Genomic DNA, 16,175 nt, shown 5'->3' on the forward strand with positions numbered 1-16,175 from the left:
TATTTAGATTTGATGGTATTGCCATCATATCATCAAATATTTCTTTGAGGTATAAGTCTTGGAGTGTTCTGTCTATGTTTTCTCAATGAACTTTATAGATCCAGGTCTGATTTCAAGTTTTTTAATCCATTTTGAGTTGACTATTGTATCAGGTGTGAGATATGGTTCAGTCTTCAATTTTTTACAGGTGGTTATCCAGTTGTTCCAACACCACTTGTTCAAAAGACTGCCTTTGTTCCATTTTAAGTTTTTGGCTCCTTTGTCAAATATTAGTTGACAATATATTTGGGGGTATGCCACTGGATATTCTATTCTGACACATTGGTCTGAGATTCTGTCTTTGTTCCAGTACCATGCTGTTTTGATCACTATAGCTTTATAGTAAAGCTTCAGGTGAGGTAAAGAGATGCCACCAGTTCCTTGTTTTTTATAATGGATTTGGCTAACCTAGGTCTTTTGTGGTTATACACGAATTTTATAATTGATTGTTCTAAGTCCTTAAAATTTGGATAGGGATTTGGATAGGGATAACACTGAATCTATATAGTAGTTTAGGTAATATGGTCATTTTGATGATGTTGATTCTTCCAACCCATGAGCATGAGATGTTCTTCAAATTTCTTAGGTACTCTTCCATTTTTTTCTGAAGTGTTTTGAAGTTTTTATGGTATAGGTCTTTCACCACTCTTGTTAGGTTGATTCATAGGTACTTGATACTTTTAGATACTAGTTTAAATGCTATGACTCCTTTATCTCTTCTTTTTTTTTCTGTCTCGTTATTTGTATAAAAATGCTATTGTCTTTTGTGTATTGAATTTGTAGCTGGCCACTTTGCTATATTGGTTTATTGTTTCTAGGAGGAGCTTATTTATGAACTCTTCAGGGTTTTCTCTGTATACCATCATATCATCTGCAAAAAGAGATAACTTGACTTCTTTCCCTATTTGGATTTCTTTTATTCCCTTCTCTTGTCTGTTTGCTATTGCTAAGACTTCTATACTATGTTGAGTAAGAGTGGAGACAGTGGACAGTCTTGCCTAGTGCCTGACCTTAGTGAAATGCTTTCAGGTTTGCCTTTAAAGATAATGTTGACTGTGGCTTCTTATAGATAGCTGTAACTATTTTGAGGAAGGTTCCTTCCAAAACTATTTTACTGAGTGCTTTCATCATGAATGAAGGCATTTGTCAAATGCCTAAATGCCTTCTCTGCATCAATTGATATGATCATGTGGTTTTTGTCTTTCTTTTTGTTGATGTGGTATATGATGCTGATTGATTTACATATATTGAACCATCCTTGCATCCCTGGGATGAAACCCTCTTGGTCATGGTCAGAATATTTCTGATGTGTTATTGGATTCGATTTGCTAAGATTTTGTTAAGGATTTTTACAACCATGTTAATAGTGAGATTTGTCTGTAGTTTTCTTTCTTGGTGATATCTTTGTCAGCTTTGGGAATGAACATAATATTAGCTTCATAAAAAATAATTAGGGAGGACCCCTGTCTTTTTGATGTTTTGGAAGAGTCTGAAGATTAATGGTAGTAATTCTTCTCTGAATGTTTGATAGCATTCACCTATAAAAACATCTGGTCCTGGACTTTTATTCTTGGAAAGTTTCTTAATTACTATTTCAATTTGCTTAGTTGTGATTTTCTGTTTAGGCTTTCTACTTCCTTGTTATTGTCTTGGGAGATGATAATTTTTCAGAAATCTGTCAATTTCTTCTGAGTTTTCTAACTTAACTGAATACAGTTGTTCAAAATAAGCCCTCATGATGTATTTTTTAGGTTCTGTTGTAATCTCTCTTCTTTCATTTGTAATCTGATTTATTTGAGTGTTTTCCCTTTTTTTCTTTGTGAGTCTTGCAGCAGTTTGTCTATCTTTTTATTCTTTCAAAAAAAACAGCTTTTAGTCTTATTGATTCTTTGTATTTTCTTTGTTTCTATGTTGTTTATGTTATCTGTTTTTTATTATTTCTTGTCTTCTATCTGTATTTGGGGCTTTTTGCTGCTGGTGTTTCAGATCCTTAAGGTGTCCCATTAGGCTGTTGATTTGGTCATTTTCCTCTTTACTAACATAGGCCTGTATTGCTATGAATATCCCCCAAATTACTGCTTTTGCTGTGTTCCATAGATTTTGACAATTTATCTATTTATTGTCATTCTTCTCAAGGAATCTTTTTATTTCTTTCTTAATTTCCTCTCTGGTCCAGCTGTTGTTGAGCAGCATGTTGTTTAGTCTCCAGGTGTTAAATTTTCTCCACCTCTTCTCTTTTTACAGTCAATCTTGATATCTGTTGTATTGTGATCTGATGGGGTGCTTGGCATAATTATTATATTTGTGATTTTATGTAAGTTAGATTTGTGTGATAAGGCATGGTCTATACTATAAAAGGTTCCATGAGCACTTGAAAAGATTGTGTATTCCACTTTCTGAGGATGGAGGACCCTGTATAAGTCCATTAATCCTAAATCTTTTAGTTTCTCATTTAGGGCTCTTATGTGTCTTTGCTAGTGTTCTGCCTAGTGCATATGTATCATGGCAAAAACAGTGTGTTGAAATCCCTCACTGCTATCACATTTAGCTCTATATTTTTTACCAGGTTTGTGTGCAAAAGTCTTACAAATTTTGCTGGCTATACATTTGGTGCATAAATGATGATCAAGTTAGTACTTCTTGGTTTAATGTTCCCATGATCAATAAGTAGTGTCCATCTTTTTATCTGAGTATTTTGTTGATATTTAATAATGCTGTTTGGTCTGAAATGAATAAGGATATCCCCGGGTCTTTTTTGTTTTACAATGGCATGTATAATTTATTTCCACCTTTTTACTCTAATCCTGTGTCTATCTTTACTTTTAAGTGTGTTTCCTGCAGGCAGAAGATATCTGGGTTTTGTTTCCTGGTCCAGTCCTCATCTGTACCTTTTAATGGGAGAGGTTAGTCCATTGACATTTAAAGAAATTATTGACAGAGACGTTTGTGTGCTATTATATTGTGTAAGGTTGTTGTTATAATTGGGAATTTGGTTTAGTTTGTGTAATTGTTCTATGAGTAGTTAATTTAACGTCAGTTTGGTTAGCACAAATATAGCAAGTTCTTTTTTTGTCTGAGAATGTTTTTGACCTTTCCTCCAGTAAATGAAAGTTTTGCTGGATATTGGACTCTAGTTTGGAAGTTTTTTCATTCAGTATTTTAAATATGGCATTCCATTCGCTTCTTGCCTGAATTGTTTCAAATGGAAGATCTGGTTTGATTCTTATGTTTCTTTCTTTGTACATGAGATATTTTTTCTCTCTTCTTTCTTTGAAGAATTCATCTCTCTCTGCTGTTTTTTTGGGGGGAGTTGCCATTTGATTTTTCTATATATCTTGGTGTGGTCTGTTAGGGTCTATTTTCTTTGGTACTCTTTTTGACTCTTCGATTTGTATAGCCATTTCTTTCCAGAGAGTGGAAAAATTCTCTGCTATTATTTCCCTCACTATTTGTTCTTTCCATTTCCCTTTTTTCCTCCCTTTCTGATACTTCTATTAAGTGTACATTATGTTTTTTCTCTTTGTTCATTAAGTATCTTACATTTTCTTTCAATGTTTTGTCTCTCATTTTTTTTTTTTTTGCTTTCTTTGTTGTTGTTGGCTTGCATTTGTCTTCAAGTTCATCCATACAATTCTATATGTGTGCAATTCTGCTATTATAACTTGCTGGCATGTTTTTTAGTTCTTAGTTCCATTTGTATGGATTATCTCACCTTCTGGTAGAGTACTTCTTTGAGTTGGTTGAATTGTCTGTCTGTAGATTTTTTTCCTTTTTTTTTTTGGTTTTTGGGTCACACCTGGTAGCATTCAGGGGTTACTCCTGGCAGGCTCGGGGGATCACATGGGATGCTCGGATTTGAACCAATTGCCTTCTGCATGAAAGGCAAATGCCTTACTTCCATGCTATCTCTCCAGCCCCTGTCTGTGGATTTCTTAATTTCTTTGGCTAGTGACACCTTATATTCCATTGCTAAGATACTAAACGCTGATTTTAGGTCTTTATTTATTGGGATGGAAATTTGCTAGAACTTCTCTCCATATCCTCAACTACTGGTGTCTTCCTTAGTTTCCCCATTGTTCTTTGCATTGGGTAAGTTAGAGTGTGGAAGTTTCGGGGTATTTTAAAAAAGTGGTCTGTTTAATTGTATAAGAGATGGTTGAAGGTATATTTATTTGGGGTTTAATTATTTTAGGTAAATGAGGTTGCTCAAGTATGAAAGAAATGTTATGCACTAGTTTGTTGGGTTTTTCTTCTGGTTTGATGGTTGTATATTTTATAAGGGAGAAAAACTTTAGGCCTATTCTACCTAAAGCTGTCTGCAAGGTTTTTGGGACAGTGGATCAAAGGGCTTTTTTTCCTGATCAGGTGTGGGGCTTTTGTGATGGTGGCTCTGAGGTTTGGAGGTAGATGAGCTGAGGAGGGGCAGTTTTGCTCACACCAAATTTATGGGGTAACCCCTCCCACCAATCTAGGGTCTGTGAGGATGTTGTGGGGGGTATAGGGATGTTCTTGCCATCCTTTCTTTTCTGAGCTGGTGTAGGGCTTTTGTAATGATGGCTGGAACTTTAAGAGGCCTTTGTTCTATATTTAGGTTCTCTAAAACTTAATTTCTGAGACAATTATGTCAATTGTGAGTATTACAATTATTTTAGCATTTACTAGTGTTTCTTGTATAGAGAGAGATCTAAGAACTTAATTATAGCCTGGTAAGAAATACAAATAGTACTTTTACAAAACTTCACTAACCCAACTTGGGGAAAAGAAGTCACAGACAAATATTCACACACTTAGACTGAAGGAAGTTGTTGGTACTGAAAAATTAGTCACACTTCTGGAAATGTTTTAAAACAAACTTTTGGTTTTAAAAACCTTGGTTTTTAAAAAACCTTTGTTTTGTTTGTTTGTTTGTTTTTAAGAACTGTTTGGAGGACAGAGTGATAGTACAGTGTGCACTGTGTTTTCCTTGCATGTGGCTGACTATAGTCCCCAGCAACTCATATGATCCCCTCTTGCCCAGCAGGAGTAATTCTTAAATGCAAAGTTCGAGCACTAAAGGACTAAAGGATGTGGCTCACAAACAAATAAATATAAAAAAGAATTGTTTGGAATCAGGAAAAATGACTTTCTCATTTTAGTGGCAATGCTCATAGGTGATTTATTCCTTTTATTTGTATAAGCTAATTGACATCAGTGTAGAGATTTTATGGCAGCTAATTTAGCAATTAATGTTACTGTTATATTATGTTACTGTCAAGTAAAAATTAGAATGTTTGAGTAAAATAAAGTTACTAAAGTAAATATACATTCAGCTTTTGTTTTAAATGTTTACATTATTTCAGCATTATAGTTACTAAAATAAATCCTTGATCAAGGGGCCAGTGAGGTGGCGCTAGAGGTAAGGTTCTGCCTTGCAAGCACTAGCCAAGGAAGGACCGCCATTTGATCCCCCGGTGTCCCATATGGTCCCCCCAAGCCAGGGGCAATTTCTGAGCGCTTAGCCAGGAGTAACCCCTGAACATCAAATGGGTGTGACCGAAAAACAAACAAACAAAAAAACAAAAACAAAAAAAATCCTTGGTCAGTCAAAATAAAGTACATAAAGCTTATTTGTTTGTGTATAAGTTTTTGTAGAAATAATATTCTACATAGTCTTTCTTTCTTTTTGGGGGGAGGGTTTAGATCACACCTAGCACTTAGTGGTTACTCCTGACTCTGCACTCAGAAATCACTCCTGGCAGGCACGGAGGACCATATGGGATGCTGGTGTTCAAACCATTGTCCACCCTGAATCGGCTGCATACAAGGCAAGTGCCCTACTGCTGTGCTATCTTTCTAGCCCCTTACATAATCTTTTCTTAACTGTAACTTTCAACAATAAAAATGATAATGAAGTCACTTAGTGGCCAATGACATCTTTCTAAAATCTAAAGATTATCTTTCTTACATCAGTTAGTATAACTCATTCTACTGAAAATAAGGTAAATATTAGATGGTAGAAATTTTTGCTGTCATGATTTTTGTTGGTTTTGTTTGGGGGATTACACCTGACTGAGTTCAGAGTTTACCTCTGGTTCTTTTCTCAGGGACTACTCATGGTAGTCTCTAAGGACCAACTGGGGTGTTCGGGATCAAATCCTGGTCAGGCATGTGCAAAGCTCTGTTAAGCTCTATAAGCTCTGTTAAGCTCTGGCCCCTTATGATTAGTTTTTAAAATATTTTTTGGACACATAAGCAATGTTCAGGGGTTATTTCTGGGTCTGCACTCATGAATAACTCCTGGCAGTATTCTGCAGTTCATATAGGAAGCCAAGGGTCAACACACAGGTTGTCCTTATGCAAGTCAAAAATCCCCCTCCACTCTACTATCTCCAGTCCCTTAAAACTTAATTCTATAATAATATTAGTTAGTAAACTAAAATCATTTTAGAAAAATACACTGAAGTTGCAGTTTTGTTAAATGAATTGGCTTTCAATATGAATCACAATCAATATAGCAGTAACATTTGAATAATAAACCTTAAAATGTAAAAAACTGGACATAAATTTTGGCTTTATTTTCAACTAAAACACCCTGTTGAGACTTGCGGGCATTTGAAAAAAAAAAAGACTTGCAGACATTTGAATAACGTGTAATAAATGCAGTATTATTGCAGTATTATTTATTAGTATTATTCAAATGCAGTAACATTTAAATAATAAATCTCAAAATGTAAATAATTGGACATGAATTTTGTACTTTATTTTCTTTTTTTTTTGGGGGGGGGGCCACACCCTGTGATGCTCAGGGGTTACTCCTGGCTATGCGCTCAGAAGTTGCTCCTGGCTTCTTCGGGGACCATATGGGACGCCGGGGGATCGAACCGTGATCCGTCCTAGGCTAGCGCAGGCACCTTACCTCCAGCGCCACCGCCCGGCCCCTGTACTTTATTTTCAACTAAAACATCCAGTTAAGAAGACTTGCAGACACAGGTATCTTGTAAATATTGCCAAATTAACTTTATCTTGCTTATCAACATATCTTGTTCTTTGTAGAGCTAAATAACCAGTAAAAGTTTCCCACATTGGTTTTCTGATTTTCTTTTATAAATTCATTTGACTTGATTTTACATTTGAGCTATCAATAGAACCAATTTTAAGCAAAGTAAAAAGCATAAATTATTTTTATTGTCATCATATCTAATTCTTTTTACTTTCATTTTCATCCTACTGAGCTTAACATAGACTTTATCTCTATTTTGTAAATGAAAATAATTTGCCTTTTTTGTTTAAAGTAATTATGCAATCAAATTGCAGTTATTTTTAAAATTAATGTATTTTAAGAATTATAATCAAAAGACCCCGGTAGTCTCACACAAACAGTTATTCATTATTTTCCACTATCATCAGGAAATAAATAACTAAATTAACACATAAATAAAAATAAAACAATAATCATTGCAAATTTTCAGCTTCTCCAATCTGACTACTTAATCTTTTGAATTTGATTTTCTTATGTACATTCTCCAGACCAACTAAATTGTCACTACTTTCTCTAAATTTCTTGTATTTTTTTCTACTGACAGGATTTTATTTGTTTATTTCTATATACCTTCTGGTCAATCAGAGGTATAATTGAAAACCTGTATGCAATATTGCTTCCATAAAGTGCCTTCCCAAATTAACAAAGTCTGAAGAATGAAACTTTCCTTAGAGATTTTAGGAATAGCAATTAGAAATAGACAGGTCATTTTGAAAGAATTTATTAAACATTATTTAGTGATACTTCTTCAGTGTGTGTTAACTAACAAATTTTCACAGACTTATCTGATTTTCCTATTAAACTTGTTGAGAGCAGTTATTAGCCTGATATCATTCACTATACTTTATATGTGGTAGAAATGTGATCAATATTTGATGATTTAATTTATAATATTAATTTTTATAACTAAATATCTAAAATTCTTATTTTTAAAACTTTATTGATTGATTCATTGATTGATTTCTGGGCCATACCCAGTGGCACTCAGGAATCACTCCTGGTCAATAATAAATCAAAAGTTGCTCTGCACAATGCCCATGACCTCAGTAATGGGGAATGGAGTTCTGTGGAAGTGATGTTTGGAGAGGTGGTGACCCTTGCTTTAACTGGACAGCTCCTGTGTGGAGCAAAGATTCATTAAAGCTCATTCTCCATTTGAAAGTGATCAATAGGTATGTGCTTGACAAAACTCCTTTTTGAGTGGTTTGCCATTTGGGGGAGCAACCAGCAGTAGTGTTTATCTGCTTAGTCTGTATGTGTATCATCCACACCTTGGTTTGTAGGCTGTCTTCAAGACATTAAAATTGATTTGAATCAAGTAATCTCAGAAAATGTTTCTTCGGGCTTATCAGTAAAAGGTCAAGACAGGCTGTAAGAGAAAGGATTGGTGTGAAAACCAGCCATGTCAAAACAGAGGATGTTGCATCAACTTGTGACTTCATTGCCAATGTGATTGCTACCAGCTCTTAGAATGCCTGGCCTGTCTGGAAGGTGAGAGAAGACAGGGTGCACTAGGGAGCTTTGCTATAGAGCAGGTCAGTAACAAAGCAAGGCAGCGGGTTCTACCTGGGGGAAGAGACACAATGACCCCTCAGGACTTTTACTGCTGGTTTTCCAGTGATGTGAAAAAAAAATAGTCTGCTGATGTGTGTTAATTAATTTTGAATAGATTTTTGGGACCCCAGGCTTCCACTCATGAAGGGAAGTAATAAAAAAGGCAATTGTTTCTATCCAGAAGGGTTGTCATCTTAGTGTTTGAAAAGGTGATTACAATTTCATATTTTCTGCCTCTAAAATTTACTGTAAACCGTGTTTTTAACAAATTCTAGCTAATTTGAACTAAAAAAATTTATTTTTGGTTTTTAGGTCACACCCAGCAGTGCTCAGGGGTTACTCCTGGCTCTGCGCTCAGAAATCTCTCCTGGCAAGCTTGGGGGACTCGAACCACCATCCTTTTGCATGCAAGGCAAACATCCTACCTCCATGCTATCTCTCCGGCCCCTGAACTAAAAAAATTTTAATGAGAAAAAGAATGTTATGAAATTAGTCAATTACTAGATACTTATGTAATGACTTGTGCATAACAGATTGTTGGTAAATATTTATTTACATTCTTTCCATGTAATTTACTTTCAATGAAAAGCATGCTGAAGTTGAATACTGGGATAAATTACCAATTTTATTCAAAGGCTTATTTTTTAGTATTGTAATATAGAAAATAGATATTCTGTGTAGGTGTCTAATAGGAATAAAAGATAACAAAAATAAAAACGTGGAAATATCAACAGTTAAACTTAGTAGATGTTATAAACTAATTGCTCTAATTTCTCTAGCAAATCACAGTTTCAAATGTCTTTCAAAATCCCAAACTTCCAACATCGTTCCTAAGGTTGCTGCTGATAGTGACCAATATATATCTGTTTCATTTTATTATTATTATCATCATTATTATTATGATTATCATGCATTGAAACATCTGAGAGGTAATTGCAACAGACTTCTTTGAAGTTGAGCTGTAATTTTTAACCCATGATTTTAGGGTAACTTGAAATTGGACAACATCTGGGAAATAGTCTTCTCTGCTTTAGATGAAGTATAATTAGAACCAGTCTGGATCTAAACCCAATTCCATGGTAGAAATGACTAAGAGTTATTAGAAGCCATTCACGGGTTCCCTCCGACCACAATATTCATTACATATCATTGACCTGTTTTGACAATGAGATATGACATCTACTAGCTCTATGTAATATTTTAAGTGAAATGGTTCTGTGAATTTTTTCAAGGAGAAAGGGGGAAATTATGTTGAGGCAATGTTCACTTTTTGAAGCAAAATTTAATTGACTCAGGTAATATTTTTACTACATATACCAAATAACAAACAGATGCTGACTCATATTGACTGGCTTTTCATTGCAGTGACCCGTGAGGTTAATGCTGACCAAGGCGATGCTTACTGTCCTGGGAAATAGATTCAAGAACTGCAAACCCAATGCATTCTGGATTTATTAAGTCATTATTTTGAACTTGGGCATTTCTCAGTTGGTCACCTGACTTGCACAGTTCTCAGTGTCCTAACCTCCTATGCTCCTCACAACTTGATAATCTTTGGTTTCCATAGTTATCTACAGAGGAAAAGAGTTCTGTAGTACCTTCTCTTTCTAAAAATTTCTGGTGTGTTGCAGACAAAGAAGTTTAAGTCATCTCTTAAAAATTTTTAAATGTTCCTCTATTTCAGGGGTCTCAAACTCCTGGCCCACGGGCCACAAACGGCCCTCCGTACAACATTTTGTGGCCCTGCCCTAGAGGAATCTTTTTTTGTTTTGTTTTGTTTTAGTTGTTTGGGTCACACCCCCAATATTCAAGGCTTACTACTGACTTTGCACTCAAGGATCACCCCGACTTTGCCTCCTGTGGCCCCCAGGTAAATTGAGTTTGAGATCCCTGCTCTATTTGCTGTTCCTTATGCAAAATATAGGTGGGGAGGTTTATTCCCATTACAGAAGGAGCTCACAGCTCTAATGACTACACATTGCTCTGCACAATTAGGTGCATGTACAATCAGGTGAGAAGAAACACACTCAAAAGCACAAAGGCAAAAACCTCACTGGATTTATGAGCCTGGAGCAGTCTTTCCTCCCAGTGGTCACACTGCAGTGAATGAACATTCACAGAATGGAGTTGACCGCCTCTGGGAAGGGTTTCTCAACACTTGGTTCTCAGATCTCTTGGTAAGGTTATTTCTGTGTATCATGTGGTGTTTATGGCACAGAAAAACATGGAGTCGAAAGATAATTCTCAAAATAAATGCATCAATTAACCTCTTGTTTTCTGGAGAATATGGGGGTGATAGGAACAATTTTTATATTTGTTTATGTTCAGTTATATGCCTAATACTCGGATAATCTTGTCTGCCTAGAATTTTAATATCTTAATATAGAAGAAATTTCCCTGTAGTTTTTATACTATTGTGCCTGCCAAGCAGAATTGTCAAATCTTTGCTTACTCACAATGAGGAATAGAGAACCCAATCACTGCATTTTGCCAGAAATTCTCAAACTTTTTCTTTGTTAATAAAACAAAACATGATTTTCTAATGCTTCATTACATGTGTTGAAGCTGTTCTAACATGCATCTGCATCTCCTCTTCTTGAGAATACTTGAATATTTGATATAAAGTATCTTGTGCCAGCCAACACACTTTTGCTATGATGCTAGATAAATGTGATTTGATTTAAAAATTATTTCCCCTATGACATTAGTTAGTCAGCAGCAGCTTCATGCTTTCTTTGCAATAAATTTGCTTTGCTTATTCCTAGATGTTCTTACTGGTGTAGAGTGACAAAGGCTGTCTTACTTCAGCATATATGTTCTGTTGTTTTGCAACAAAACCTACTAGTGCTATTTTGGAGAAGTATGTTGGGGGTTGCATTATGATGATACCAATGTTGGTTGAGGCGGCCATATTCCATGATTGACTTAATCTGGGTTATTCTCAAATTCTGCTTCTTTCGTGCTAAATTAGTGGAATAAAATGCAATTAAATTAATAAAACCAGTGACATTTTTGGTTTGTTTCTTTTTTGTTATTGCTAAACTTTATCTTGTTTCAGTCCATCAATCATTAAGACTTGTTAACCTAGTTGTTCATCTGTGTTTATTGTCCTTCTTCTTGATATAACAGCCACATAAAATAAAAGCCACATTTTGGGGTAGATAACCATTCCATATACATAGTCTAGCCCTTTGAGATTTAGGATATTTCTAAGTTCCAATTAGTAAATCATACATTCTGACTTACTTGTGATTTCTGAAGGAAATGGAATTACTAGAGAGTTGGCCTTCTGAGAAAATATCAGTTCTGTTTTCTGTGTCTTTATTCCACAAAGTACTACCTCAGGTATTGTATATGTAGATGACCAGCAGGGACTCCCACAATCCCTGAGATTGAATATTTTTATATTTCTAAATATTAGAAGCTTGAGGAGCCTTGTTTCTTTCTTTCTTTTTTTTGATTTTTTTTGGGTCCCCGTTTGATGCTCAGGGGTTACTCCTGACTAAGCGCTCAGAAATTGCCCCTGGCTTGGAGGGAACCATATGCAAGGCAGACACCTTACCTCTAGCGCCACCTCTCTGGCCCCAATAGAAATTCCACTTTCTATCTTTTTGGGGGAGGGGGGGTTGGGCCACACCCGGCAGTGCTCAGGGGTTACTCCTGGCTATCTGCTCAGAAATAGCTCCTGGCAGGCACGGGGGACCATATGGGACGCTGGGATTCGAACCAACCACTTTAGGTCCTGGGTCGGCTGCTTGCAAGGCAAATGCCGCTGTGCTATCTCTCCGGCCCCAAAAAATGCTCTTTTTTTTTGAGGGGGGAAGCGGTCACACGCGGCAGCGCTCAGGGGTTAATCATGGCTCTATGCTCAGAAATTGCTCCTGGCAGGCTCGGGGAACCATGTGGGATTCTGGGATTCGAACCACTGCCTTCTGCATGCAAGGCAAACTCACTACCTTCATGCTATCTCTCTGGCCCCGAGGAGCCTTGTTTCTTATTAAGCATTTCATCTCATATGAAATTGCTCCATTGTACTCAGAGAAGTTAACCTCTTTAAATGGTTTCTTTTATCTAAGAGTACCCCTTGAACGTTACCTGTAGTTACTTGGAACAGGTGGTCTCCAAATGCAGATTCAAACAGAGAGTTCCTGGAGGAAATAAATCAGAGTTATCAAAATGTAGCCTTTCACAGAGAATGTCTTCAACTTACATGATTATTTAAGCAAGTTTTACTAATAGTTCTGCTAAGCTAAAATTTGTCTTACCTTTATCCAAACTTAAACTGGACCTTATGACAGCATTTAGATATGACAAAAGTAGTCTTTTTTTCCTGTAAACTCAGTATGTAAAAACTTGAAGATGACAACATCTTGAACATATTGCTTTGTTTATGTTTATTATTGCTTTTCTAGATTGCAGAACAATGCTTAGTTCTTATTTTATCTGACTCCTTCAAAACAGTTAAGATAATTCAATAATCTTCCTGAAAATTCTTTTCTCACACAGTTGGAATATATATCACATTTTGTTTCTTGTCTTTATTATTAGTTCCTCTTTTGTTCTTTACTTCCAGGTATATACTGAATTATAGAATATACACTCTCTTCGAACCAGAATAATAGTACAGCAGGTAATGAACTTGTTTTGTATGCAGAAGATCCAGGTTAGATTCCCAACTTCCTGACTTTTCACACAATCCCCTGAGCACCACCAAGATTAATTCCTGAAGAGAGCCACAAATGAACCTGAGCACCAGTAGATGTGGCTTCCAAACAAAATTAAACAGAAAAAGAAAGAATATATACTCTCTTGATGCTTTCAGTAATACAGCTTTAAACATATATGCAAACAAATCTGAAATGATAATAGCAAGTTCAGAAAGTCTCCCTCAATATTTTCTATTACATTGGTTACTAGACCCCTGCTCCTAGAAATTTAATAAACATCTCAAATTAAATATAGACACTAACTTTGCTCTCAACTTTATTTTTTGTTTTCTTTTCTAAATCTACAAATAAAAACTGTTTCTAGCTGCTTAAGTCAAAACATTGTCAATAAACTGGTTCCCAGACAACCCTATTTGATATTCTTTCAAATATTTACAAAATATTATTACTTTTTTATCATCTTTATCCTATCATAAACTTAAACTGCGATGATTTTCCTAGAAATTTTGCAATAATTCATTTAACTTTATTTAGATTGTTGCTCAAATATTAACATTTAAGAGATACTTCTCTGATTCCATATAAAGTAAAAATTCAACAGATAACCTATTCTTTTTTATTTGCTTGTTATTTTTTCTATTAAAGATCTAGTTGCCCTTGAAATTCTGTCTAGTTTACTTCAGTATCTGTCTGTTTTATTTCTACCAGCTGGAAAATAAGTTTAAGAATATAAAAGCAGGGCCTAGAGAGGTAGTACAGAGAGACATATGGTAAGATGCTTTCTTTGCATGTGGCTGATGTGAGTTCAAACTTTGTATTCTCATATGGTCTCTTGATTGCCAGTAACACTGACTCCTGAATGCAGAGCCAGGAGTAACCTCAGAGCACCACCAGGTGTGGCTTCAAAACCAACCAAACAAAAGTATTTAAAATTGTTCGATATCATTATTTTTAATGCCTTTGGAATAAAAAGGTTGAACTTTGTTTTTCAATATCTTTCCTAATTCACATAATTAGCATTGCCTTATTACTGCCATAATAAATTCTCTGTATACTGAACTTAAATTATTGGAGAGTTCAAAGCTAGTACTGTCCCTGTTTTTTAGTGCCGCAGTCTTGCCTTCTGCTAATTGGCACCACTGCTCAAAGTCTCTCTTTTCCCTTGCTACACTGTCTTACCCACTTAATATAGTTTGGGAGTACTGTCCCCAAGAAAAATTTACAAGCCTAATTTTTTGACTTTAGTCTTTATTTATTTATTTATTTATTTACTTATTTATTTATTTTTGTTTTTTTGGGCCACACCCATTTGATGCTCAGGGGTTACTCCTGGCTAAGCGCTCAGAAACTGCCTCTGGCTTGGGGGGACCATATGGGACGCCAGGGGATCAAACCGCGGTTCTTCCTTGGCTAGCGCTTGCAAGGCAGACATCTTACCTCTAGCACCACCTCACCAACCCCAACTTTGGTCCTTTATAAGGAACAAAATAAGCTTATATTGCTTGAGTTTTCAGGCAAACAACAAAGCAGACTATCTGACTATCTCTCTGGAAAGGTCTGCTCACATTTGTTCAGGAAGAGCTCTTCATCTACAAATTTATTCCAAGTTGGAGTACAATAGGATAATTCACCATTAAGCTCTTCTTTTTTAGGTCAATGAAAAGATGTTTGTATGTTTATCAGTTCAGACCTCTTCTTTTCTTTTGTGTACTCAGTGAACATCAGCTATAAATCATAAACCAGACAGAGTTATTTTCAGCATGAACTAAACATAGAAGCTCATAAAACAGGTCAGATTGTCATTCTAGTGAATAAATTTATCCTAAATGTAAAAAGTATACATGTACTTATGTCTGTGCTCATATATAATTTACAACATATATGCATTTTATTTTCTGTACATTTTTATGAGTCTTAAGATTCTTCCTCTTTATTTTTCTGTTTTAGTAATATAGAGTATATTTGAGTTAGATTTGGCGAAGATGACTCCACTGCTTTTAAACTTGACTTTTAAACTTGACAAGAATTATGGAAAGAACTGTGCCTTCTCCATGTTTGTTTAAACACACCAATCATTACAGTTGTGTGCTTATTACTCATTACTCTCTCTTATCCTCTCTGTCTCCTTTCTCAGTACCTCCAAATAAAACCTGTTTGTTTTTTTTTTACTTAAAAAGAAAAAGATGTTAAATACTGAATCTTGATATTAAGATTTTCTTGGTACACATCTTATGCCACAGAGACTGGCACACATCACAAAGATCAAGAACAATAAGTGCTGGCAGGAATGTGAGGAGAAAGAAACTCTAATTCACTGTTGGTGGAAATGCTGTCTAGTCTAGCCCTTATGGAAAACAATATGGAGATTTCTCCAAAAACTGGAAATTGAGCTCCCATATATAGCTCCAGCTATACCACTCCTAAGGATATACCCTAGGAACACAAAAATACAATTCAAAAATCTCTTCATCACACCTATATTCATTGCAGCACTATTTACAATAGCCATACTCTGGAAACAACCAAGATGCCCTTCAATAGATGACTGGCTAAAGAAACTGTTGTACATATACATGATGAAATATTATGCAGCCTTCAGAAGAAATGAAGTCATGAAATGTTCCTATACATGAATGGACATGGAAACTATTATGCTGAGTGAATTAAGTCAGAGAGTGTGTGAGACATCTATGGGTTTTAAGATAAATTAAAGACATTATTATAATAATGCCCAGATATGAAGGCCAGAAGGACCAGCTCATGATATGAAGCTCACCTCAAGGTGGGGTGAGTTCAGTTAGAACACTAACAAGTACCATGACAATGTTAATGAGTGAGAGAAGTAGAATGCCTGTCTTGAATACAGGCAGGGGATGTGGGTGGAGGAATATGGGGTG

At 35.6% G+C, this 16,175-nt stretch overlaps 1 protein-coding gene across 1 annotated transcript in view; it reads left to right on the top strand.

Annotated features, from left to right (window-relative positions):
* Window positions 1–16,175, top strand: part of CRB1 (crumbs cell polarity complex component 1) — a 133,071-nt gene that overhangs the window by 106,411 nt on the left and 10,485 nt on the right. The window contains 6 exon segments of the mRNA XM_049770781.1: window positions 8,046–8,162; window positions 8,164–8,311; window positions 8,314–8,411; window positions 8,413–8,548; window positions 15,234–15,277; window positions 15,279–15,331. Of these exon segments, the coding sequence (XP_049626738.1) occupies window positions 8,046–8,162; window positions 8,164–8,311; window positions 8,314–8,411; window positions 8,413–8,548; window positions 15,234–15,277; window positions 15,279–15,331 (596 nt within the window).

The sequence above is a fragment of the Suncus etruscus genome, chromosome 3, assembly GCF_024139225.1.
Source record: "Suncus etruscus isolate mSunEtr1 chromosome 3, mSunEtr1.pri.cur, whole genome shotgun sequence".
NCBI classification, from domain to species: Eukaryota; Metazoa; Chordata; class Mammalia; order Eulipotyphla; family Soricidae; genus Suncus; species Suncus etruscus.